This window comes from Acanthaster planci, linkage group LG01 (genome assembly GCF_054643075.1).
Source record: "Acanthaster planci isolate LZ-2023a linkage group LG01, COTS_SCS, whole genome shotgun sequence".
NCBI lineage: Eukaryota > Metazoa > Echinodermata > Asteroidea > Valvatida > Acanthasteridae > Acanthaster > Acanthaster planci.
Window position 1 is genome coordinate 26,258,387 of NC_141777.1, and position 25,022 is coordinate 26,283,408.

Sequence of the window (25,022 nt, forward strand, 5' to 3'; positions counted from 1 at the left end):
CCACAGAGCTTCAACCTCGTTTGCATATCATTGACAATGTATGGTCATGCTACTGTGGAGTTAACACGGGAAAGAGGTTGTTATTGGAAAGCCGGAAGGGGAGGATAGGCGGAGGCTGTATGAGCCTAGCTTGGTTGGATTTGTCCCTTAAATCTGCTATCAGCGGTCATCCACCATGGACAGCCAGGGAAGAAAAGTCATAGTTTGTGACAATGGTACAGGAGTAAGTATTCTTCCACATGGTTCATGTATTTGTCTTCCATACTATTCTGAAGATGAATCTTTTTGAGTTATAAAAAGGATGAACAGTTATAAGATCCCAAGGAAATTTAACAGGAAGTAACTGCATATTCTTGAAATGTTTCTAGCATATATTTCCTTTTTTTGAAATGATACATTGTTTACATTATCCTTTTGACAACAAAATTGATTTTAGTTTGTTAATAAAAACTTCAAGTTAAATTAGAGATCCATGAACTAATAATGTTAGCTTAGCACACCTTGTCAATTTTGCTCAGATTCATTTTGTTTTGGATAACAACAACATGTAGGATAGTATAGGCAGACAGGCCTACATGTATTTCTCTCATAATCATTAGGTCTAACCCTCCTTTTGTAGTAGCAGTCACAGCCAGCCAAAAATTCCCTCCACTTCTCCCTCTAGAGTACATAGATATAATGTATGTCATTTGACTGATTTTGACTGATACTTAGGACAACTTGGTGGAGATTTCATCTCTGTAGTGTATAGGAGGGTTAAACATAAGGACAATTTTTAACGAGAGTATTCAAGTATTAGCAAAACCAGACTGTTCAAGATGCACCTTTCTTTAACAGTCGTGGCAGTTCTAAACCTGATAACTTGACTGCTTTCCTGGTATATCTACATCATGTATTTATTTGTCAACACTGAAGATATTAAACTGAACCGGACCATGTAAACTGCATGTGCAAGAGGTATGATGGACAGTGATCGAAATGATGAAATTGATGTCCCTGTGCACAAACCTATGAAACTTGTCCCCCAAGAAAGTGTTTTTTAAGTAAATGCTTGGGAAGATTCTTAGTTAAATTTTACTTTTAGGACATTTTATTGCTTCCTGACTGCTGTTAAAACATTTCACAGGTAAATTAATATTGTCCGTACATAATGGCACTCTTTCTGAAATCAGTTTACAAGCTACCTGTAGAGCTTGTGTGGGGTTCATTGACTTTGGTTGTCTTGACACTCAGCCTTGTATATGTAGCTAGCAACGACAGTTGACACCCATGGACCATACAGTTACTCCACAACTTGAGTTTGGTGCTCCCTTTCCGTACCCTACTGGTACATAATATTCAGCCTTTGTACCTGTAGATTCAGGTTCTTCTCAGAGGGAAAAAAGAAGGCTTAGGGATAAAGGTATTTTCATCATTACCATGGTGATATTTTCTTTCCTTTCCTTTTCTGATAGTTTGTGAAATGTGGGTATGCAGGGTCTAACTTCCCTGCCCATATCTTCCCTTCCCTTGTCGGCAGACCCATCATCCGATCCACAGCCAAAGTTGGAGACATAGAAATCAAGGTATTGTATTTCCATGAGGGCGCCGCCTACCCACCAATGAAAGAATATAATGCATGATCACTTTCCCATTTTTCAAAGAGAAATATTTTCCCTGCATTATTAAAAACTACAGTAATGTGGTATATGTGAAAAGAAGTGACAAAATGCAGTGATATGCGAAACTTGTCAAGTGGAAACACTTTGACGGAAGTGGTTTTGTTTCTTTTGTTTAGATGGGCGGCACCATTTATGTAGGTCTCTGCGTTAAACCAGACTACAGTTTCACTTTTTAAAACTTTATTTTCTCATTTATTTGATATTTACCGTTTTATTCTTTAGACGTGTGTATATTTCTCTTGGAAGTCGAAATTCAAGTTTCAGAACATGCCTCAAAACTAGAGGCCGGTAAACTAAATGCTCAGGAGTCATAATGAACATTTTCTGCAGTTTAGCAAACACTTGGCTAAGCATGCTGTTACAGAAAGGGAGGACTCAAATTTGAGAATAATTTGTGTTTTAGAAGTTAATAAACTCTTTGAAACTTTACGAGGCTTTTACTAGTATTTTCCAGAAACAATTTACCCATGCTGTCCACACCTTATTTCCTGATCAGTAAATTTGTGCAAACTGCTTATGCAAACTTGCCAACTAATCCCTTCTCTCAAATTCTTCTTCCATTCTGTCGTACTCATCTAACTGCAGCTTCAGGTAGGAGTTATTGCCAGTTTTGGTTTTCTGTGGTGTGTTTCCATTGTGTTGTGATGGAGTGATGTAGAATTATTCCCTGTGGATGCCTCCATGCAGAGTGATTCATGAATGCAGGCAGTACGCTCCACTGTTATTACTGATCCATGATTTCAAACCTGGGGATCAATCCTTAAGCTTAAGTATAGGCACTCTGCCATTATATTGTTTACAGCTAGACTGTATGCAGACATTTTTGATCAGTCCATCTTGTATGCCGTGCACTGACAAGAATATTGTGAGCGAACAAGGTGAACACCAACTGTGGACACCCGTTTGGAAATCACAGCAAACACTTCTAGTCTGCAGATTAAGCACACTGTAAGCTGGGTGGAGACGTGTGATTGTGGTAGACTATCTTGCTCAGGGACACAACCACTGTAAATCATCAAACTTTGTACTGTAGTTTCATGGATGATAAGAACGCTGCTGCCCAACTTTTCCTCATTGCACTTGATGCAAATCTGGCTGCATTCATGTCTCATGCTGGCGTTTCCCCCTTGTGTACCCCCCTTTCCTCAAGTGTAATGAGTATGCATCCTACTCATGTTAACAGGAGTAACCGTGTAAGCGCACCCTATGCTTCCATTTCCCCTCCCTCCCCCTTGAGTTTTTGTACTTCATCCCCCACTTCTTCATTTCAATAGTGGGCCCTGGATTTTTTCAATTAGTAAAACTTGATACAAAGCATTTTTCATCTTGTGACAAACATTCAGTGAGTTTGGGTAAGGTCACAGTGTCCACGTGAAGAGTGTAGAATCCTCTACACATAGAACTGTTGCCTTCTATTCAGTTTGTGTTTAAAAGGAATGGTAAATTCATCAATTATAGAAAAAATGACAGTATTGGAACTTAACCAAATCTTGTGGAAATTGGTCACATTGTTACCAACCTTATTAGTAATTCAAAAGGAAGCCTTTTCCCACTTATTACCCTCAAATTTCACTTCAAAGGTCAGTAGTAGCTACACCGGTTTCTGCCTTTGTTTGGAATTTCGCCGTTTCATCAGTGACATGTGTTGCCCACTGCAGCCTTACCCAAAGCCCAATATTTTATCTAGTTCAAGTGCATTCTGTCCAGTCTTGACAAAATTCCCATCATGCGAGAGGTGGTATCATTAGTGCACACATGTCCATCGTTTGCCTGAACACCTTGTACTTGATCTTGTTTGCATGTACTGAGATTCATTCTGTGTTATCTGTGGCTCCTGTTCTGCCTTGCAGTGATTTCAGGTTTAGACTAGTCTTTTATTAGCATTCCATTGCAGCAAATCTAGAGTTCTTTCTTCAAAACCCTGTTTTCAGTAAAAAAATGTTTAACTTAAAAGTAATTAAGAGAAAATCAGACAGTGCAGGTGTAAGTCTAAACAGATATGTAATTCAATATTTTTCAAAGCTCAATTTGTGCACATCTAAGGGCGGATCCAAAACCAGGTTTTTTAGGGGGCCAAACGTGTTTTGTGGGGCTATCAAATTTTTAAACTTTTTCCGTAACCTCACTCTTCCAAGTGGTGAGGCTGCAATCGGGACTTCTTATACTCTGTTGGAAGGAAGACAATTGAAAAAAAAAAAATCGCCTTTCTCTACTTGTCAAAAAAAAAACCCAAAATTTGGAAGAGGAGGGCATCCCCCCCATCCGCCTTTGTGCACATCTTGAATTCTTAGCTTGTAATTCAACCTGCTTAAACAAGTTATGAAATCAAGAATTCTATGAAGGTCGAGTCCAGATATGCTTGTACACAACTTGCATCGGTCTCAGTACTCCTGTTATGTTAACCCCTGCAGCCATTTTTCCTTACATGACAATTTTGAAGTGTTTTAAACTGTGTGGCAAGTCAGTGGTTAAAATCAGACTCGGACAAAGCACGACCGTGTAGTGTCAGTGGTGCACATTTATTTTCAACATTTACTTCCTGGTATTGCTGTTACTGCAGTCAAGCTTAAACGTTTCCCAAGGAACTATACTCCATTATTGTGTTCATGTTTGTTGTTTTGATAACAGATGTTTCCTTGATGTTACAAAATAACATACATGTAGTAGTCATTTTTAACATCTTCTTTGTGATGTGAACAGAACTATTTAGTGCCTGCAAGAAAAGTCACATTCAACTGAGACTACGGAACTATTTAAACCCACTTCTTGTGATCAAAGATAAGTGGCATGCAATTATGAACGGCAGAAAAGCACAGCTTCTACTCAAGGTTAACCCTAACTTCCTGAGGGACCACTATGGCTCACTCTTTGTACATTGATTTTCAAAAAGTATCAAACATGCTATGAAGTAACTGAGCTAGGGTCTACATGTACCTCCCTCATCCTTCAACCTTCCCCCCTCCCCCCAAAAAAAAAGTTGGCTGGATTTTGAAGGAGCATGAAAGGTCAGCGCTGATGGAGAAAGTCCAGTGATGGTAACACTAGGCAGGTTCGATCAAGGACCATAGTTAACCATAGTTCGACTAACTCTGATTGAATGCGCGCTAGTCGACGATGGTTGGACTAGCCTAGTCAGCTGCTCGCTACTAGCCTATTGAGGTTGGTTGCGTCTTTGATTGCCATAAACCATTTTTACAGCACAGTGCAGAGAGGACCAGTTACAATGTTTTAGAAAAGTGCTGGCAAAACAGTATGTCACTAGTCATAGACCATTTTCACTTTTATTTTTGCTGTTTTGCTCTTCATGCAGCCACCTTTTCTCCTCTTCAGCCTAATGACCTGACAACGATTGACTAAGGTCATTTGCACTTCAACTTCACTGTACCTGTGCTAGTTAACTAGTGGTCTTCGATTGAAGTTGCTCGCCGCTGTCGTCAAGCGTTTACAATCAAACAAGTTGTTGGTTTGTGTGTTGTTGGTTTGTTGAAGCCTCACTGTGCCATATCTGTCAAAATCCTCCCAATGATTTGGAGGGTATTGTAGGATTTAGGAAGGTGGAACCCAGCAACTGTATATTTAACATATCTTGGTACCCCCTTAGAAGCACAACAACGATGTCTGTGGTTTCCTGCATAGCAGAAAATGTTGAAGTACACGAAGGCATCGTCTTCCTGTGCCATTAGCATTAGCAGACATGCTAATTGAGTCTAATCGCATATTGGACTGCCCGAGAAAAATGGCTTCCAGACATGATGTCCTTCACTGAACATGAAGTTTGTAACAAAAACAAATGAAAAGAAACGCTGCAAGCGCGGCAAGATAACATAAATTGCACCAAGCTTGGCTGCGCTGTAGACCACAGCATCGAGGAGACTACCCCTACATGCTCAGAAGTTTATGAAAGACCAGATATTCTGTCATTGTGGATGTTGTGAATCATGATTAGTACCATGCATTTATCAACACCGATCTGAGGCAGTCCACTTCCGATCATTCCATACATCATATGGATGAAAAAGGCCTATAGGGAAGGGTTCCAGCCAGAGCTCAAAGGAAGTGGGGTTAACATATGTTTAAGCCAACAGATTTTGTTCGCCCAGATTGAGCAGTTTAAAACCATTGATTTACATGTTTGTCTTCTGAAATTATTTTTGATACATCAATTACGTAAGCTACTTTGTTTCTAGCCAAGTGAGTATTTTCCATGAGTTGTTTGTTTGAATTATTTTAGGAGGAAACCAAGGTCGTAATCCTCCAGCATATGCATGAATGTATTTAAGACATGAATTTCTTTCTCGTGTCTCCATCCAATAGGATTTGATGGTTGGTGAGGAGGCCAGCCAATTGCGTTCCATGCTAGAGGTGACATATCCCATGGAAAATGGCATCGTGCGGAACTGGGACGAGATGAAACACATCTGGGACTACACGTTCAGCGAGGGGCGGATGAACGTAAATCCCAGAGATTCCAAGATTCTCTTGACGGAACCGCCCATGAACCCCAACAAAAACCGGGAAAAGATGGTGGAGGTACTGTGTGACTTTTCAAAACTGGACTCTCTTGTGTGGCACTAACCAACACGACTTTTGTGCTAAGTGAGATAGGGAGTCTCTCCGTCTGTACATTTTTCAGCGTCAGACAAAGTTGTTGATCCAGCATCACTCCAATTTGTGTTATTTCCTTTCAGGTCATGTTTGAGCATTACCAGTTTGCAGGCCTTTACGTAGCAATTCAAGCTGTGCTGACTCTCTATGCCCAAGGTGAGCACCCCATCCCCCTCCAAATATCCATGCTAAAAGTATTTGATAGTTTGTTTGATACGAAAAGGAAGTTTTGTTTATTTTCAATGTAATTATTTAATCAGGGGTGTGATTTTTCCGGATTTTTCTGGAATTTCTGTGAGACTGTCCGGAATTTCTGTGAGACTTTTTGGATTTCCGTGTTGTCAGTGCTTTCAATATGTAATGCAAAGACTACAATATTTGGTGCAAAACTAGGCGAAAGACTTGCACAACTTCAGGTGTATAGCATGCGCTTTTGCATTGTTACTCCCCCTGGAAATGCGCCAGATACATGGGTAATAGTACATTGAACGGAGGGGGTATCATTGTTAAAACATAGGGACCCAGGCCAGCGGTATGATCGTTGTGTGTATGTACATTCGCTGTGTGTGTATGCATGCCACACGTTGCATGCACTGTGTACAACTTGCATCCGTCTGCCATTGCATTTTGTTTCATTCTCGTGGTGGTCTGATGTTGTCAACATCCACCAAAAATGTCATACAAGGAGACCTAAATGTAGAGAAAGGATTAAAAAAGAATTCTTGGACATTTTCCTGGCTGGAAACTGAGGTGGACAGAGAATTAACCAAGGGAAATCCATATATTATCGTGACTTTCTTGTGAAAATCGACAAACCTGGGTACTACTGTAGTCAACACAAAAACTACATGTATATGTCCTGATGTCACAAGTAATGCAGTATTCATCTGTATGAGACAGTTTTCAGTTTTAAAAATTGTGATAGAATTTTATGGATCTCTGATAACTGCATGTGTGTGTAAATTACATTTCTAGGTCTTTGATTGTCCCCAATTATAGCTTACATGTATAATTGCAATTGAAGTGAATGAGGACAAGGGTTTTGTTGCAGTAAATGTTATAATTGTATCCTTCTAAGTAAGAACAGCTCTTGTGGTGGCTTTCATGTAGTACCTGAATCTCCTCCTATAATCAGATATGCCGCAAATTGTAGGGAAGCTGTGGCCGTGGATTTTTCATTTTCCCAAAATCACACCCCTGTTTAATACTTTGAAGTCTGGTGCTATGTTTTTATTGTTGTATGTTAATATTATAAGAATAGAAGTGAGCAGCAGTTCTCTTGACTGACTAGTCTTTGCTTCAAGGCAGTTTCATGCCCAACATCTTATTTGTGCTGTTGAGCAATTATTGAGTACGTCATGTAAAATGGTGTAATGTGGTTTCTTTATGTCTGTAGTTAGCTTCTGCCTCTCCCACATTAGAGTTTTAATATGAAAACCTCAGTTCCTTTCGTAAATGTCAACTGTGAATGTTTGTTGTGTTTTGTACGTCAACCAGGATTATTAACAGGAGTTGTGGTAGACTCTGGTGACGGAGTGACGCACATTTGTCCTGTTTATGAAGGGTTCTCGTTGCCCCATCTAACAAGGCGTCTAGACATCGCTGGGCGCGACATCACCAAGTATCTCATTAAGGTGAGCAGACAATTACAGGCGCTGGTATTCGCTGCGGTTAATTGACATCTGTTGTAGGGCTGGGCCATCTCGTCTGCGTCAAAGGCCAACAGCCGTTTTTAGCTCCCAGTTTATTCTGATCATATGTGGTCTCTGTCTCTGTCACAGCTGCTGCTCCTCAGGGGCTATGCCTTCAACCACTCGGCAGACTTTGAGACGGTGCGGATCATGAAGGAAAACCTTTGTTACATAGGGTGAGTCATCAGTGACATTTTCCTCGTGGAAACTAAGGGCGTGGAGCATAGCAGTTACACCCTATTATATGTAGCTCAAATGGCTTCAATTCTTTGCATCAAATGAAAATCATATTGTCCTGGAATCCAGCTGTGGTAATTGATAATCATTTTTGCAGATTGAAAGCAGTTCCCAATTTTGTGGGTAATCTGTGAAGTGATAACTTGAAACATTTCAGTTATAATCGATATAAATGAATATCTCCCTTTTAAAAAATTTTTACTTGCCGCTGGCACAGGTAGAAAGTTTTCATAGAAGGGTTATCAAAATACTTTTGATCAGTTGGGGGTTACAAATCTTGCAAAATCTGACGTGTGGGTTTTAATGGGATTTCCAAGCCAAAAGTGCTCATGTGCGATTTTGCCCATGAGGTAAACAGCAGTTACACACTCACTTGTGTGTTAGGCACCTAAAATACAGGCCTTGTTGCATCCAAAATACAAAAGGAACAAGCATTTGGGTCATTCTATAAATTTGGAGTCCACATGAAGAGGCCACAGGGATGACCAACAATCAACCTTACATTACATGAGGAATGATTTTTTTTTAATCCTCTAAGAAGTTCTGAGTGGCCCCTTCCCCCTTAAAGAGAGACCCAGCAGAACTGCCCAGCAGAGCTTGTGTTGACTTGACATATAAATCAGACTTCTCCTGTTTGGCATGTTTGGGTTTCAGATATGATATTGAACTGGAGCAGAAGTTGGCTAACGAAACAACAGTACTGGTAGAAAACTACACGGTAAAACTTTCAAGCTTTTTCCAAACATTGAAATCTGAGTACAGTTTTCGGTTATATGTAGAGAATGTATGGAGAGTATTTTGCCAGCAATCAAAGTTAACAATTTGGATCACTAATTTTTTTGAAAAGAAATTTCTTTCTCCAGGTATATACAGGATCAGTGATGGTTTCAGATTTCACAGATTTTACTTAGATTCTTCTTTCAGCAGAGCGACAGAATTAGTACCATACCAAAATATAGAACCCCTGAACCAAGGGCAGATCCAGAAACAAAGTTTTGGAGGCCAAAAATTGGAGGGCTAACAAAAAACATTTATTTACCTAACCTTTTTTAGCCTGTCTCAGGGGTGAAAGTAAATCTAGTCACTTTATACCTAATTCTTTTCTTTTTTTGGTAATTAGAAAAAAAATTGATAATTGCTCCTTTAGGGGAGAGGACCATGTGTTTTACCCCTTTCTCTCCCCCCATCCACCATTGCTCTGAACTCGAATCTCTGTTGTATTCTTCCCCGTAGTTACCAGACGGCCGCGTCATCAAGGTGGGTGGAGAGCGCTTCGGTGCCCCTGAGGCTCTCTTCCAGCCCCACCTGATCAATGTGGAAGGGGTGGGCATCGCCGAGCTCCTCTTTAACACCATCCAGGCAGCGGACATTGACACGCGGCCGGAGTTCTACAAGCACATTGTGCTATCGGGCGGCTCCACGATGTACCCGGGCCTGCCTTCCCGTCTGGAGCGGGAGATCAAGCAGCTGTACTTGGAGAGGATCTTGAAGGGAGACACAACCAAGCTCAGTGTAAGTCGGAACCTTCCAGCCTTTCCTCATCCTGAATGCTCTCATCTAAGATTGTGATCACTAGCAATATTTGATAATTTCCATCTTCAGTGGCAGCTATCAAGCTGAGTTGCATAGTGAATCTTCACTATTATCAAAAACTAAGCATTGGTTGCTTAGATTAAAAGGGTAATTCCAGAAATTAGGGGCCTTTTTTTGTGTCCCTGTCACATCTGACATATGATTTTATAAGTTCAGAACACATTTTCTAATTTCCAAGAGTGGTGAATTAATGCAAATTACCTGCCAAACAAATAGTAATAGTTTGAAATCAAAGCCGGTGATATTTCCATGTCAAAAAACAAAGGTCAAATGTAACAGGGACACCAAAATGTCACACTTTTGGACCCCTAATTTTTGGAATTACCCAAAAACTTAAATAAAAATCTTAATTTAAACTTTTGTACAATTTTAAAGCCACAAATGCAGTCGTGCAACCTCTAAAACCATAACAAGAAATGCTTCACAGACAATCAAGATCGTCTGTCCCTTATTATGTGATGAATGGGTTAACATGACAATGATTCACGTTTCTTGGGAAGCGGGGCACTGGACTGTTCCCAATTCTCTTGGTGAATTTGTTAATGTGCCACAATGATGAACATTGTTATCTTACTTCAGTTGTGGGGATTGCCAAATTTGGTCCTCTAAGAAGTTCTGAGTGGCAGGGCATTATTTCAACTTCTGTGCCCTCCCTGGTCCTTCAGAATTTAAAAAGGTACCCAGTACCGGGAACCCCGGAGGCAAGTGGTTAATGTTGGGTTAGCATTGTAAGTCATATCTCCAATTTCATATTTCAGGTAAGTCATTTGAAAATGACATCTATCCTTGTCCTCTGCCACAGAAATTCAAGATCCGCATTGAGGACCCCCCGCGTCGCAAGCACATGGTGTTCCTAGGGGGCGCAGTTCTGGCAGACATTATGAAGGACAAGGACAGTTTCTGGATCACGAGAGAGGAATACCAGGAGAAGGGACTCAGGTGCCTTGAGAAACTCGGTGTCAGTGTTAAATAGAAGTAACCCCCCCATATCTTTGCCCCACCCCCCTTCCTTTCATCCAAAGAATTTGCGGCACCATTTTCAATTTTTTTTCTTTTCCATTATGGTCTCACATTTTCTTGAGACCGGTCAGAATCTGATGCCTTGTTACTTGTTGAAAAAAAAACAGTAGATACCCCAACCTATCTTATGCTTTACCAAAAGAGAGTCTTTGGGCTGTCATTTGGCAATAGAAGCCAACAGGTCTCAGGAGTGTTTGGAAGGTCTGCATCTAAGGTCGCCACAGCCATTTACAGATTACATGTATACACAGTTTGTGTGAGATTAATGGATATGAAAGATAACTCATGTTTCATGCCAGTCTAGATAAACAATGTTATTGCTTTTGTAAAAAGCAAAAGCAGAAATTCCAACAAAAGGATGCCCACATTTCTTTTCTTTTCTTTTTTGGATTAACCACTTCATGCTGGGGCATTTTTCAATGTTGGTGATGCTGGGCCGGCATAATTATAATTTTTTCCGTTTTCAAAATTCTTCAAAAATTCATCATTTCATTTAACGGACGTTTATAGCCGCACGAAGTAATCTTTAGGCACTACTCTAAGTTGACAGGTGACCTTCATTGAGGCCCGAGTATTTCAGCCAGGCCTGCAGCCTTGGAAAAAGAGCCCAGATTGTGTGGTGTTATGTGACTTTATTTTGTTCACAAATGTGGCTTAGTGCACTGCTGACCTCTTTTCAATAGGGGCCAGATTAGCGTGCAGCAGTGCTGTGTGGCTTATCGCTGCGGTGGTGGAGCACTTTTGTCCGCGGTGATAATCCGCTCGCTATAAATGCCCCAAACCCTGGTATACGGTTTCAAAACAAGGCTGGATTATCACCAATTTTGAGAGTGAAAAATGTTGCAAATGCCCAGCAGCCTGGTCCTGTTTCCTTTGTCCGAGTTCGGAGACCCCTGCCACGCATATAAAGCATACGTCTCCGATTCCGGAGTCCCCGGCAGGAAGTGGTTAATAGGAGCAAGGTTCACAGATCCATTAAAAAAAATAGTCAAAAGGTTTGGGGTCCATGGATTATTTCCAAAGCATCTTCATTTTGCATATTTTTCCCTTCCCAGTTCAGAATTAAAAATTTTCTAGTTTTAAGCTTTGTACCTGTGGAGCAAAATTCATCAAATTTTGTGCTAAATTCCAACCTCTACAGCAGAGAGTGATTCGAAAAGACAGTGTAGAATTGCAACGCATTTAGCTTTGCAGAAAAACAGAAAGGGTGTTCGTGTTTTTTCAAGCTGTCCTGTGCATTTCTGAGTCTGTGCGTGTATATTTAAAAAAGCCAGCTTTTTTTCTAAAGAAGAAAAATGATTTTATTTTGATAAAATTAAATTCTAACTATTGCAGTAATTACCATAGATGAGGCGAGAAACTTGTATTTGAATAGGTGTCAGGTGGATAAGTGAAAAAAAAATCTTTTTTGTAATTTTTCTTGTTTAGTAGTTAATCAAGACGTCCTTAGAAAGTTGAGGATGGGCCTCCTTTAAAGGAGTCAGTAGGAGGCTTGGGCTGCATTTTGTGGAGTTATAGAACAGGAAATGACGCCTTGGCCAAAATTGGGTTAGAATCAGTCATAGGGAATGTACATACATGTACATGGTGCGACATTTGGCTGGTGACCCAACTTTGCTAATCAGAATGCTATCTTGGGTCTGTCCAAATTACTTGGCTGTAGCTTGAAATTACACTTGACTCAATGAAAGGTAGCTGCAGCCACAACCATCAACTTCTGTGTAATTTGAAAGCCACAGCCAAGTAATTTGGTCACAGTCTTTGCTAAGGGAATTGCAAAGTACCTCCATGAAATGTCATCCCAGGTTAGTCGGCTGTTTGGGACACAGTCACCTGCAACACGGCAATGGCAATCAATCTAAACTTTCACAATGTTACAAGTCTCACAACTTGCCACCTGTCACTTTTACAGTGTGGATCAATGCACAGTGTTGGCACCTTTGTAGTGAACTTTGAACGGGAACTATGTGAGCAGTTTGACAGGTTGCTTGCCACATTCTACGCGTACTTGTGCAGTGCTGCCCTCTTTGGGTTGGTCTTGTTCATTTTGCACACTTGACTGTTCCCATGCTCAGGAGGCCAGGAAAATGATCCAATCACGGTGCCTGGTAGGTTTGGCAGGTGGCAAAGAGCTACACACGTACGATGTTTGTGATTGGTCAGTGGCATCATGACCATTGTAATGCCATTGTCTTGTCAGTTTCGTTCACATTTGACTAAAGATTATCTCGAGGATGAGAATGCCTCCAATTACCGAAATGGCAGTCTTTCCTAAAGTTGTATTGCTGGTCAAACTGTATTGTACAGACAGTAAGGTTGTAATGGGTACTTACACATGTACTTTCTGTTCATTTTTGATGGTTACTCTGTCACACTAAAGTACCATGTATGGGTGGGAGGGAATTTTGTTTGTATTTGAAAGGTTGGCAAAAGAGAGCGATTGCTAGTCCGGTTCTTGTTACCAAGGTACAGGGACCATTTTATTGTCACCTAGTGGAAGGATGAAACAACTTCCGTATTTTTATTAGCTGTTAGTCCATGTTTCATTGGGTTTTTTTGTTATATTTCATTTGCTTTGAAATATTGTAGTGCTTCTCTGACTCGAGGCCCATGTACAGAGAAAAAAACTAATGAAACATGCCCAGTTTATTTAATAGAAAAGTTCAAAGCAAACGTGTTTATATTTCTTTACTAATGAATTTAGGCATTTTGTACAAATTTATTGAATGCTAATACAAACATGAAACATGTATTAACAAATTTGGCATCATATGTAGAATGTAGTAGATGCTAGTCTACAGTGGAACTACAGAGGGGAAGATGTGCACCCATTTTGAAGTCAGTCTGGCCCAGAAATATTTAAGAAGAGTGATTACTGAATGGGGTTGTATGAAAGGATACACAAATAATTAGTTAACTGCTGAAATCCACATTCCTGAACATGATGAAGTGGTGATATATTTTTTTTCCCTGTGTCTTTCAGGGGATGTCCCTGTTTGAGGCACAAAGCGCAACTTACATTGCAGCTTGTTCCTGTATCAGTTGCTGTTCTAAAATCCCGGTATTTAAGCATGGTGCCATCCTGTTGGTAAAATGCATGGGCAGGCTAGCTTCAGTATACATTATTGCTGTTTTGTAATCTTATGATCTAGAAGCCATGAGATGCTGTAGGATTATATACAGCATATATAAATGGAATTAGGATTGAAGGCATGGCCAGTTTAAGGCACCACAGTGACTAATTAGTGTCTGGGGAAGATGCATGAGCATGTAGTGCCACCTGTCTCGGTGTTTGACCATTCCTGAATGGGCATCTGTGCTAGTCTTTCCTCAAGCAGCATGTAATATAACACAAGTCCCAGTGGGAGGGTCGCCTCTGAATTGGCTGCTTTGGAGCTGTGGCTAGAGATTTTGTATTGACTTGTAACAATAAACATCCATAACCACAGAAAAACTCACCAGTCTGGGACAGGGGCTGAGGTCTCTAGGGTTGCTCTCCATTTTCTGTAGGAATTTTATTGTCTTTAAGAATTTTTTTCTCCCTATTGTATCCATGCCCCTATACAAAAATTATCAATTGTCACAAGTTCATTTTTATACACGGAAAAGTGAGTAATCTTGGTTCATATTACAATGCACCATATTAACAAAAGAACTTACTACGAAAAGAAGTTTCACCGTGTTTGCAGTTGTGGTATTTTGTCGTGTCTGATGAATGTTGATGTGTGCCCTATTAGCCTTTGCACTCTTTCTGTAAAAAAGCAGGACAAAAATCGCCGTACAATAAACTCAAATGCATGTACATGTATACCCAAAAGCTAGTCTTCATTATGAAATGTTTCCCCATAAGAGAGAAAAGTATATTTGAATCTTTGCCCCTGTATTTTCTCAAGTGTTGCAGGGCTTTGTCAATTTTTTCCAGCCTTTTCCTTTCCAAACCAGTTTTCCCTTATAACTGGTGGGAAAATGCATAACAGAAAAAGAGACCACTGCAGTCACGCCACCTAACTGAAAATTTATGGGGCCACAGAAATGGCCTTTTCCTATTAAGTATGCGTTATCAAGATCTGGGTCCCACTGGAGTTGCTGTGAGAGATTTGGCACCATTGACAGTGTTATAAGAGGTAACTTCAGCAGATACTTGAGTTTATGGGATGTACGTGTACAGGTGCATGTGGGTTATGATGCCAGCTTTGTGGAGGAGTCATTTTTATAATAGCCCAGAGTGAGTTTGCCAAAATCTTCAATGCTGTCATTTTGAAGAATGGTCTGAATAACATGATATTGGACAAGTCACATAAGCAGTGTTTTTCCTAATGGTTCAAAATTAGTCCTTTACGTAAACATCCAAAACCTGTTTCAAATGTGAATCAGCAGTGTGGGCTAGAGTGCACTACTGTGGAGCCAATCTCAAAAGGAGGGGACGGATGATTAAAAAATTTCTATCTCTTCGGGGCTGAAAATAAAACTTGACTTTAAGAACACATGAGGGTACTTTCTTGTTTAACACCGGTTGCAATCTGTACGCGACCTGCATGCAACCCGCAACATACTGACTGATACTTAGAAGTTTCGGAAGCTTGTCTCTGTGGCGACATGCTTAATGCTAACAGTCCTCGGAAAGGTGAAGGACAGAGGACTGTGAGGGTTAAGTGACCTTACTGGCCCCCTTTGCAGTGGTTTGTGTCGGATGGAAGATGAAACATTCCCGGTACCCATCTATACCTTCATGCTATGAAAGATGGACAGACGGCATGTGCAAGATGTGCATGTGTGGTGATGCCCTCAGGAGGATGTACAGAGAATGTAACAGTTCATTGGAAATAAGTTGTACCCCAAGCTTTGTAATTTTGTATGGATTTATATTCATCACCCCACTAAAACGGATGAAAAAGAAAAGTCAACAGATCAGACACAACTGTGTCATAGTCATCATCAAAAAATAAATAAAAAACCTGGCAGCTTTATAAAGGTGACTTTTAAGCCAGAAAACAAAGCTGTTATTCAGGCGTGGATGTTATCATCTTGCTGCAGACTGGCGTCTGTGAGGACATTAACCCGTTTCAGCCATGAACTGTGAAAGGGTCATTGGACTGTGACCCATATTCAAACAGTGGCTAATGTGTAATTTGTGTGTTGACTCGGAAAGAGTTACAAGTGATAACCACTCGTGGTTGCTTGCTGCAAACGGCTGTAACCTTTGCTCAATAGGCTCATTTCTTCTTTTCATTTTCACAAAAGTGGGTCAAACCACTTGTATCAGGTTTTTCCCATGTTCATCACACACAGATGAAGTTTGCCTAAAAAGATTTTTGGACGCTAAACTTAATGCACCATCTGAAGGAATCATAGGTAGGTACTTTTGCATTAGAAGCATTGAACAAAGTGGGAAATAGTCAAGTGCCAGTGAAGATTCAAAAGGTTTCACTGGCATTGGATCTGGATGTCAACTTGAAATCAGTTTATTTCTTTAGGCCAATTTGTGAAAACTGGATCAAAGAAACCTTGGTTGCGAGACAGCTCAAAAGGCCTACACTGCAAGATGGGAAATCTGATTCTCATAAACGTTGAGGAAACCAATGCAAGTGAATGGCATTTACGGCCTGCATCCACTGTGAATTCCACATACTTGCCCATTCTCTAAAGCCAAGCCATGTCCACATTTATTTGGCTGCGGCTTGATACACACGAGAGAAAAAAATGTCGCACTAGAGTTTGACCCCCCCAACAATATTTGAAAGAAAAACTGTTTCAGGAAAAATCTTGCAATTTCAAAGTATCTTACAAAAACCATTTTTTCGAAAGTTCCCAAATTTTCTGAGTCAGGTCTTCAAGAACTATTCAACATTCTGCCTCTACAAACTTAAAGAGAGCCTTTACAAGCAAGGATGGATGGATGTTTAGCAAAGATAGAGAATTTTATTTTACAGCTGTAGTTTTGTTTTTCATAGCAATTCCGAAACAGAAAGCAAACTTGCCTCAATTTTGTGTACAAGCCCAAACAAACTTGTGACATTCTAATACAAGATTAGCACCAATCACAATCTGTTCTAGAGTGGAGATCTCTGTCCAGTTTTCAAAAGCTCAGTAAATTTTATTTACTCATCCATATTTGGGGATACAACTATTACACCTATGCAAAGCATTATTGCATTTCGAATTACATACATACATTGTACAAATTCATTTCATTTGGCTGTCACAAAAACACAAAACACAAAGTTCTGACCTAGAAAAGAAATTCTTCCCGCAAACAGTAAGATGCTAGCTTCATACATATATACATTTAAATCTTGTATCAAAATTTCAACTGAATCGTTTCTCTTCTAACAAAAAATACATGAGGGAACAATTCCAGTACATGAGTTGATTTCTTTTTTTCTTTTTCTTAAAATTTCAAGGAGACAACATTTTTCTTTGCTCTCCTAATATTGTTGACCCTGTTTGACAAACGGATACACTAAGCAAGCACACACAGAAAAATTATAATTAAGCTGTACAAAAGAACTGTCTTCGGAGAAATACACGTTGCAAGCATGAGTTTTTTTCTTTGAGTTTCCTAATACACAGATCTGAAACACAAAATAAACAAGGCTTTTATAAGAGCTGTACAATTTTCCGATGTCAGAAATGATTCATTAATGCTGCTCACCTCCCCTTCTTTTTATACCTCTCTTTACTTTAACGTTCCTTACAAGGATATGCAAAAAGGATGACAGGTGAGCCCAAAAAAATGTCAAGGCCTGTGGCTGAAAATAAACCATGCATCTGTGGGAAACGTATGAAGCCACTGGCTAAGAGCCTCTGTAGGTGAGTGTGTTGATTCTAGCCATAGCCACGTAATCAAGACATGGCCTTACGTAGTATGTAAATTCATGACCGTGAGGCACTGCAACATCAGCCAATCACAGCACAATTTTCTTCTTATTTGTCCAATGAGGGGCCACTTCAGAATCAGCATGTACTGAGCAAATTTGATGGGCCTTCAACAACATGTAGAAGTATACTTCATCCAATATCAACCTGCTTAAACTTGTCAATTATACAGTCGTTAGTGTTAACGCTGGGCAACAGTATTAAGCATTGATGTAGGTAACTTACATCACATTAATGTCCTGGGGAAAACAGGGCCTTTAAAAGAGGAATATGATAAACTGAATCTCTGATCACCCGATCTGGTCGTCAGGACTTGGCATACATACAGTGTATATAATACCCATGCACGGTTTACAAGTTCAACTGAAGCTATTTAATGCAATTAATCCTAAAGAGAAAAATTACACATCAAGGTCATATAAATCCTTTTTCCATATGTTTAACCCATGCTCGTCCGATCGCTACTCATTTTCAGGAAGTTTTGCAGGAAATTTCCAACCTGTCAACTTTGTAGTGTATGTTCAGATCAACCGATCTCACAGACCACAGCACCAACATTCTGACACAACCTTCTTAATCGGCAATGGAAAGACTGCCTTATTATCCTTTGCTTGTTTTCATGCAATTTTCAATGGACTGAGAGATACAAAGAGTATCGTTACCATCTTTAAACTAAGAAAGTCTAGGCACACTTATTCTGTAATATTGGTCTATCGTAATCAATTACCGGTACATATTCTTCCTTTGATTCTGTTTCCTCTTCAGATAAACGATCACAGCCTCCGCACAGACATCATTCCCAGTTGGGAATACTGAAGTTCTCTTTCAATAGAAGGGTTACCATGTAATAGCAAAACATAGTAACATTTACATATACACATTTTTTAAAACTAAAAATAGAAACAAAACAAAAAAATGCTGTTCTTGTCCAATTCAAGTAAGTTCTATAAATATTGATTTGCCGCTTTGAAGTAAAAAAAACTCACCGTACTTGACACTATGGAGTATTCAGATATTTACAGATTTCTATTTACAGTATATGGAATAAGTTGGTTTGAAGACACAGAGCGTCTGAATACACTGGTTTTATCACGAGCTATAGATCAGTGGAACAAATATAAACCCACCACAACTGTGGTTGATATACATATTTTTTAATGCATATTTTTTCCATTGGAAACAGGTTTATGGCATTGAATTAACAAAACTTGACCCATATTCTTTTTAAAAAGGGCTTAATGACTGTTCTGTCTTTTGTTCTCCAAAACTTAATATGTAACTGGCCTGTTTGTCTTCAAATCCAACCGAGATGGTACAGCCAATATTGGTTAAAAAACTTCCTAACATGACTGTGTACAAGTTTGGGGAAAGTCTTCATTATCGTCCTGATAATAGATGGTTTACCTAGCTTTGATGAGTTGCTGGTTATGTTTAAAACCAGCAGCCCACCTTCACATTTCACTTCGGGGTAACTTTGGTTCTTAAAAACTTCAACAAACCCTGTTTATCTATTTTCAAAAACTGATGCTTCAAATTTGTTTCTTAGAATATTAAAATCACACAGGATTACGCTGTGCTCTGCAAACTTGAGGTTACTCAATGTGAGACTGTAGAAAAGGATAAAAAGATGACAACAATAACTACATCTTAAAGTAGACGACATGAACTTCCCAAAATCAGAACCACTATGGTTTTATGCTGAAAACCTTGTAAATGAAATTACAAGACTTACAATTAGTGATCTCAAACAGTAAAGGTGACATATGTATGCTGCTTCTATCCACTTCGCTCCCTATAAGGACCCCGCCCCAAAAACCGATCACTATGATGTGGGCTTTAACCCCTTCGCTACGGATACCATCTATTCACCATGCAGCTGCTGGTTCAATGGGGCCTGCTGCTGGACAAAGCCCTCCATTCAGGGCATACCACAGCCCAGCAGTCACGGTCAAAATAATCCCACTGTGAAGGGGTTAAGCTTTCCACACTGTTTCAGGAGCTACACGGTAGCTGGGAAGACTGCAAAATTTCTTTACCCCAAAACAACAGGGAGATGGGATAAACCGAGTGAGAGGAATAGATGGGATAAACCGAGTGAGAGGAATAAACTCCCTTCCCCCCCCACAAAACAAAAATGTGGCACTTACACTTTATTACACTTCTTAAACTACAAAAATACTCTTCATAAAGTCCATCCCTGGTTTTTTTTTTCCCATCAGACAGGCACCGGTCTCCCACCGGCGTAATCGCTTAACCGCTTGACGTCAATGCCCGCCTCCAGGTTGCTCTTGGCGGCCATATTGTCCTTGAAGATGGCCGAGTCTCGGATGGAGTCCCGCCCTGAGTCCCGCACCGAGTCCCGGTTGCTGTTCTTGACGTCGGCGTTCGACGTCTTGACCGCCGTCACCACGGGGGGCGAGGAGGGGATGACCTTGGGGGGTGGGGCCCCCTTCTTGGTGACCTGGTAGAGAAGACGGTGCCGCCAGCGCGTGACATAGAGCAGCATGATCAGGACAATGCAGATGGCAAGGAGTACGGCTAAGGTGGAGAAAATGACTGGCAGGACGGGGAATGGCTTGGATGTAGAGGATGAGGACGACTCGTTATTCTCAAGAGTTGTTTTGGAAGAGGAATCTGGAAGAAAAAGATTTTTAAAATCCTCCAAGTTTTCTGTGGTAGCTGGATAGAACATTTCAAACAACGCTATGATGAACAGAAAGAACAAAGCATGGGACATTTCTTATTTTGATAGAGTGGACAGGAAGGACAATACACCAGAGACCTACAGTTATGTTACAATCTAAGAATTGACTATACCTTCTTTCTTGCTACAAATACCAAACTGGCCGACAAAAGCTACTTATTCATAACCTACGTATGGAGTTTCTTAGGCAGTAAACGCGACTTGAAAATGATTTGCTGTACTCACCTATTGCATTCATGTTTGGCACGTGGTTGGGCATAACTGGGGTGAGTTGTGTATCAATATCATTAACAGGTGCCACTTCTGCAAAGGAAATGGGCAAACAAGGTACAGAAATGAAGTCTAGCAAAGTTCCAATGTGTATAGGCGGAAACTTCTTGTCTGGAGTGTGCTTCTGTTTAGGTTCTTTTCAACGAGCCAATGTGTGTGCTTGGATAAAGGTCCGCAACGGAAATGGACCAAATTTGTGTTGGTGTCTCTAGCAACCGGCAACACCTCCCTACTGGTTTGCATACAAAATCTGTTCAATGTGTAAATGCTGATCAGTTCAACGACTCCCAAGCTGATTCCCATGTGAAGCAACAATCGAGGCAATACACACATTACTGGCTTTGATGGGCCACTTATGTGGCTTTATGCCTGCTTGTTATTTCTTCAAAGTTCTTGCAACTGTAGATATATTTGACAGGGGCGCACCTATGCTTTCTTACCATTATTGAGATCAACGACTGGCTCGTCTGTGTTTCTTGGTGTGTTGTCTGGAAGAGGAAGGGAGGAAATTGATCGGTTAAACTGCACCAGAAATACTTACAAACAAGTAGAATCATGCGTCGTCACTGAGTGAATCACTGAGGCAAAAATTGCATGACTGAAAAGCTTCTCTTACTGGGACATCGTGGGCAGCATTCACCGGGCATGATGACCGAGTTGCTACAGCTGGTGTCGGGACAGTCAGGCACAACGCAGCCCGTCTTGCCTTCCTTGCACATGCAGTGGATGCACAGGTCCAGGTTCCAAGTCTCCCCGTCGACGTACGTCACCCCGTCAAACTCACAGTGCGAGACCGGCGTAGGCCCTGCCATCATAAAAGGTAGGAATAGCTATTTTACACGATGCCTTCCCTAAAACCTCCACGTCTTTGTAAATAGAGGCTTCTAGTGTTAATTAATTATGAAATGATGCTCTGGCTGTGTCCAAAAGTTAGGGCTGTGGCTGACAGCAGCATAGTCACATTTGGAAGCCACTCAAGAGCAGCAGTTTAGAAGTTCACGCCCAAGTTCAGCATATTTAGGAACAATTTCCTAAAACAAAAACCTACCTATGCAAACAGGGCAACACTGGCCCTTCTTCAGCACTGGTACCCTGCAGTCCACCGGTGTGCAGACCTGTGAGTAGCAAGTGACCTCGCCGTCTCGGCAAGTGCAACTGGTACAGTCGTCTTCCTTCCAGGAGGCTCCCGACTCGAAGAAGACACCGCTGACCATCTGACAGCTGCTGGGTGGCCGGATGTCGTCCGGCGTGGCAGACCCGTTCAGGGTGTTGTCTGCAAATTAAAGACAATTTTATTTTCCCTCGATTTAAGACCTGGTACTTTGTTTTCAGATGGAAGAAAATATTGGTGGACATTGCCACCGTGATGAGGGCACAATGCCTTCAAGAAGAGGCTCAACGAAGCAGTGTGGTGAACAAGCTGTCTTTAACTTCGGTCCTCAAAACTGATACCAAGTTCAAGCCAATACTAACAAGATGCACATTCGACTGTACATGGGAAAAACTCAAAACCAACAACCAAACCAATATCATCTAAGCCCACAATCCACCCAAATTCAGTCAAGTCTAGTCCAACCTAACCAAACCTATTCTCCTTTACCCATCAAATCAAACCCAAATCAACTTACCTCAATTCATACCAACCCCCTGCTTCAAACCAATCCCAACATGACTCATCCAACTTCAAACGAACCCATCTCTTGTTGACCCTTCCCCTGTCTAGCCCAAACCCATACTGATCCAACCCAGTCCTCCCCACCCAATCTCTACAAACCCAATACTACTCCAACCCATCTCATTCAATACCAACCCACATGAACCCATCACTGCCAATACTCCACCTCCATGTACCTGGGCATACGGGGCAGCATCCACCCTCTCCCATGACAGGCTGGTTGCAAGGCAGCGGAGGGCAAGCCATGGTGGAGCAAAGAACCCTACTGTCATGACAGACACACACTGTGCAAGAGTCGGCATTCCAGGTCTCCCCTTCGATGTAATACTCTCCCCGGAGTGACTGACAAACACTGTGGCTGACCACAGGCTCAAGGGTGCCACTGTCTGGTAAGTCTGCCAAATAATAAAACCACACTTAAAACTAAATTGACCAGAACTAGGGAGACTAACTCCAATATCAAGGGCACCCAAAGCTAAGTCTGAAGAAAACAAAAATGTACATTTAAAATAAAACGGTGGACATCAAACCGAGCATTACACATCTTGTGTATTTGATTGTAAAGAATCCCATGCAATCTGCGAGTTTAAGACTTCGCTACTTTTGATTGACAACTGGGAGATCTGAATGCTCAAGTACCTGTAAGCTTTTAAAGCAAAAATATTTAAGGTTTTCATTCTTAAAATTATGAGCATCTGGGATGTCCGAGAAATTCCAAAGGACCAAAGAAATCCCAGCCAACATGTTTCTAAACTTTTTTAACAGTTTGTTCGGCTTGTCTGACCTCCCAACCCAACGAGGCAGACATTCGTCCATGTGACCCTTATCTTTTTACCTGGACAGGTTGGACAGCAGTCGCCCAGCCTGATGGTGGGCTGGCTACACTCGGGCACAGGGCAGGCAATCAGCGAGCACATCTCCTTGCCATTGTGGCAGAAGCACTCCCGGCAGCCGTCATGCCAGATCTCGCTGTCGTCGTGGATACGGCCGTCCAGCGTCAGGCAGGAGCCCAGGGTGACAGGGCGCAGCGTGGGCAGTGGGTTGCCTAAGAGATGAGCATGAGTCAAGAGAAAATTTGTCAAGTTGTTGAAGCACTAAGAGCTAATGGGCTGGAGTAACACTGACAGGCAGCCATCTTTAAAAAATACACAGTCTCGCATTCATTGTCAGTGGCTCAATATCTATAAAATTCACCATCCAGATGACTTTTCTGTACAAAGTATCTCTTTAGTACTTTTTGCTTTCTGCATAAAATCACCATACTGGCATAAAAGTGAAGCTACACATTCAAGTGAAGATTCTTAAGCATTATTACTGTGCAGGTTGCTACACTACTTGCCAACAGTGCATTCAAATATGCAAAGCTTGCAAGTGCAGCCTCCTTTTCAACCTGACCTTGCAAGGGCCCACATCTCACAAGGGAATTCATTCAGAGACGTATACAATTCAAGTAACTAATGTGCCTGAAAGCAACTTGTCAGTGTGGCACTTTTTTAAACTTCAAATTACAATTGTAAGTTAGCTGATCTGAAAATGGTGATGTGTTTTTTTTTGAGGAGCAATCAATTCTAGGGGGAGTTGGGGAATAAACACAATGCTAGAGATGGAAATTTTCTCTTACTTTTACATTTACAGATCTCACAGCCTCGGTCGTCCCTCTCTAGCCCATGGGTGCACTGCTTGGTGCAATCCACCAGCATGGGGCAGTTCAGGCACTTGCAGCGTGGGCAGCCGTTGCGACCCGTCTGGTGACCATACAGGCAGGTCTTGTCACAGGGCTGGGCCTCGGCCTCGGGGCAGGCCGGCTTGCGCAGGCACTTGCAGAGGCGGCAGCCTCGCTCGTCTGTCCGGTAGCCCAGTGGGCAGAGCTTGGGGCAGGTAGCGATTAGGTCTGGGCAAGTTTCTGAAGGTGGAGAGAAGGAAGAAACCGAGACATTAGTTGGATCTACTGCAAGACACACTGGCATGGGTTCAGTGCTTTCTCCGGCCTTTATTTTTTGGTAAAATGCTTTGAAATGAGCTGATGATTCACAGCTTCAGAAACTAACTGGATCCAACTAGACCACCGAATTTTCTTGTTTCCAGGGTCTGTCATCATAGCAACAATGCTATTCCAAAATATGAGAATAAAACCCTTGGCTCATAATTCTAATAGAATGACTGGTTTAGGCATGGAAATGTGCCATTTTTTGGAAGCAACTTCTCTCTGCTGCTAAAACTGAAAACAAATAAAACTGTAAGCTTCAAGACACTTTTCTAATCAACAAGACCTTGGTTTCAAAGATTAATTTGAGGCAGTTTACGGTGGCATCAATCTTTCAAATGCAGAAATACAGGCTGCCCATACCTGTGTTACATTCACACCTCCTGCAGCCGTCCTTGTCCATCTGGAGGCCTAGAGGACACACCAGGCTACAGTCTAGAGCTGGACAGACGATGGTGGGTGGCGTCACGGTTGTCAGAACACCAGGAGTTCCTGTGGGAAAGGGAAGCACGGCGTCAACAGTTTGAGAAAAAATCACTTACACCTTCATACACGTACATGTCCAAGTACTGTGTCGGAATGGTGGTTACAGAGTCACCGAGACAACACTCAACATGTCTGAGTATTGAGAACGACTGGTAAACTAGTGGTTGATTTGTGAAATACATCACAACTAAATGTACGTGTAAATAGAAACCACTAGAAA

General features: G+C 41.3%; 2 protein-coding genes across 2 annotated transcripts in view; one reads left to right on the forward strand and one right to left on the reverse strand.

Moving 5' to 3' along the window:
* The first annotated feature begins 64 nt into the window (after nucleotides 1–64).
* Nucleotides 65–14,478, forward strand: actr2 (actin related protein 2). The gene is made up of 9 exons (XM_022227427.2): nucleotides 65–223; nucleotides 1,455–1,565; nucleotides 5,976–6,191; nucleotides 6,350–6,422; nucleotides 7,764–7,900; nucleotides 8,048–8,133; nucleotides 8,849–8,912; nucleotides 9,428–9,706; nucleotides 10,590–14,478. Exons 1-9 carry the CDS (start codon nucleotides 176–178, stop codon nucleotides 10,758–10,760), a joined length of 1,185 nt encoding a protein of 394 aa, XP_022083119.1. The 5' UTR covers nucleotides 65–175; the 3' UTR covers nucleotides 10,761–14,478.
* Nucleotides 14,479–16,875: 2,397 nt separating this feature from the next.
* crim1 (cysteine rich transmembrane BMP regulator 1) overlaps nucleotides 16,876–25,022 on the reverse strand; it is a 65,514-nt gene continuing 57,367 nt past the window's right edge. The window contains exons 9-17 of the mRNA XM_022227454.2: nucleotides 24,680–24,808; nucleotides 23,954–24,235; nucleotides 23,168–23,377; nucleotides 22,509–22,727; nucleotides 21,706–21,930; nucleotides 21,274–21,462; nucleotides 21,098–21,145; nucleotides 20,613–20,690; nucleotides 16,876–20,317 (exon numbers count right to left, since the gene is read on the reverse strand). Coding sequence (XP_022083146.2) covers nucleotides 19,899–20,317; nucleotides 20,613–20,690; nucleotides 21,098–21,145; nucleotides 21,274–21,462; nucleotides 21,706–21,930; nucleotides 22,509–22,727; nucleotides 23,168–23,377; nucleotides 23,954–24,235; nucleotides 24,680–24,808 — 1,799 coding nt within the window. The 3' untranslated portion in view covers nucleotides 16,876–19,898. The remainder of the gene's footprint in view (nucleotides 20,318–20,612; nucleotides 20,691–21,097; nucleotides 21,146–21,273; nucleotides 21,463–21,705; nucleotides 21,931–22,508; nucleotides 22,728–23,167; nucleotides 23,378–23,953; nucleotides 24,236–24,679; nucleotides 24,809–25,022) is intronic.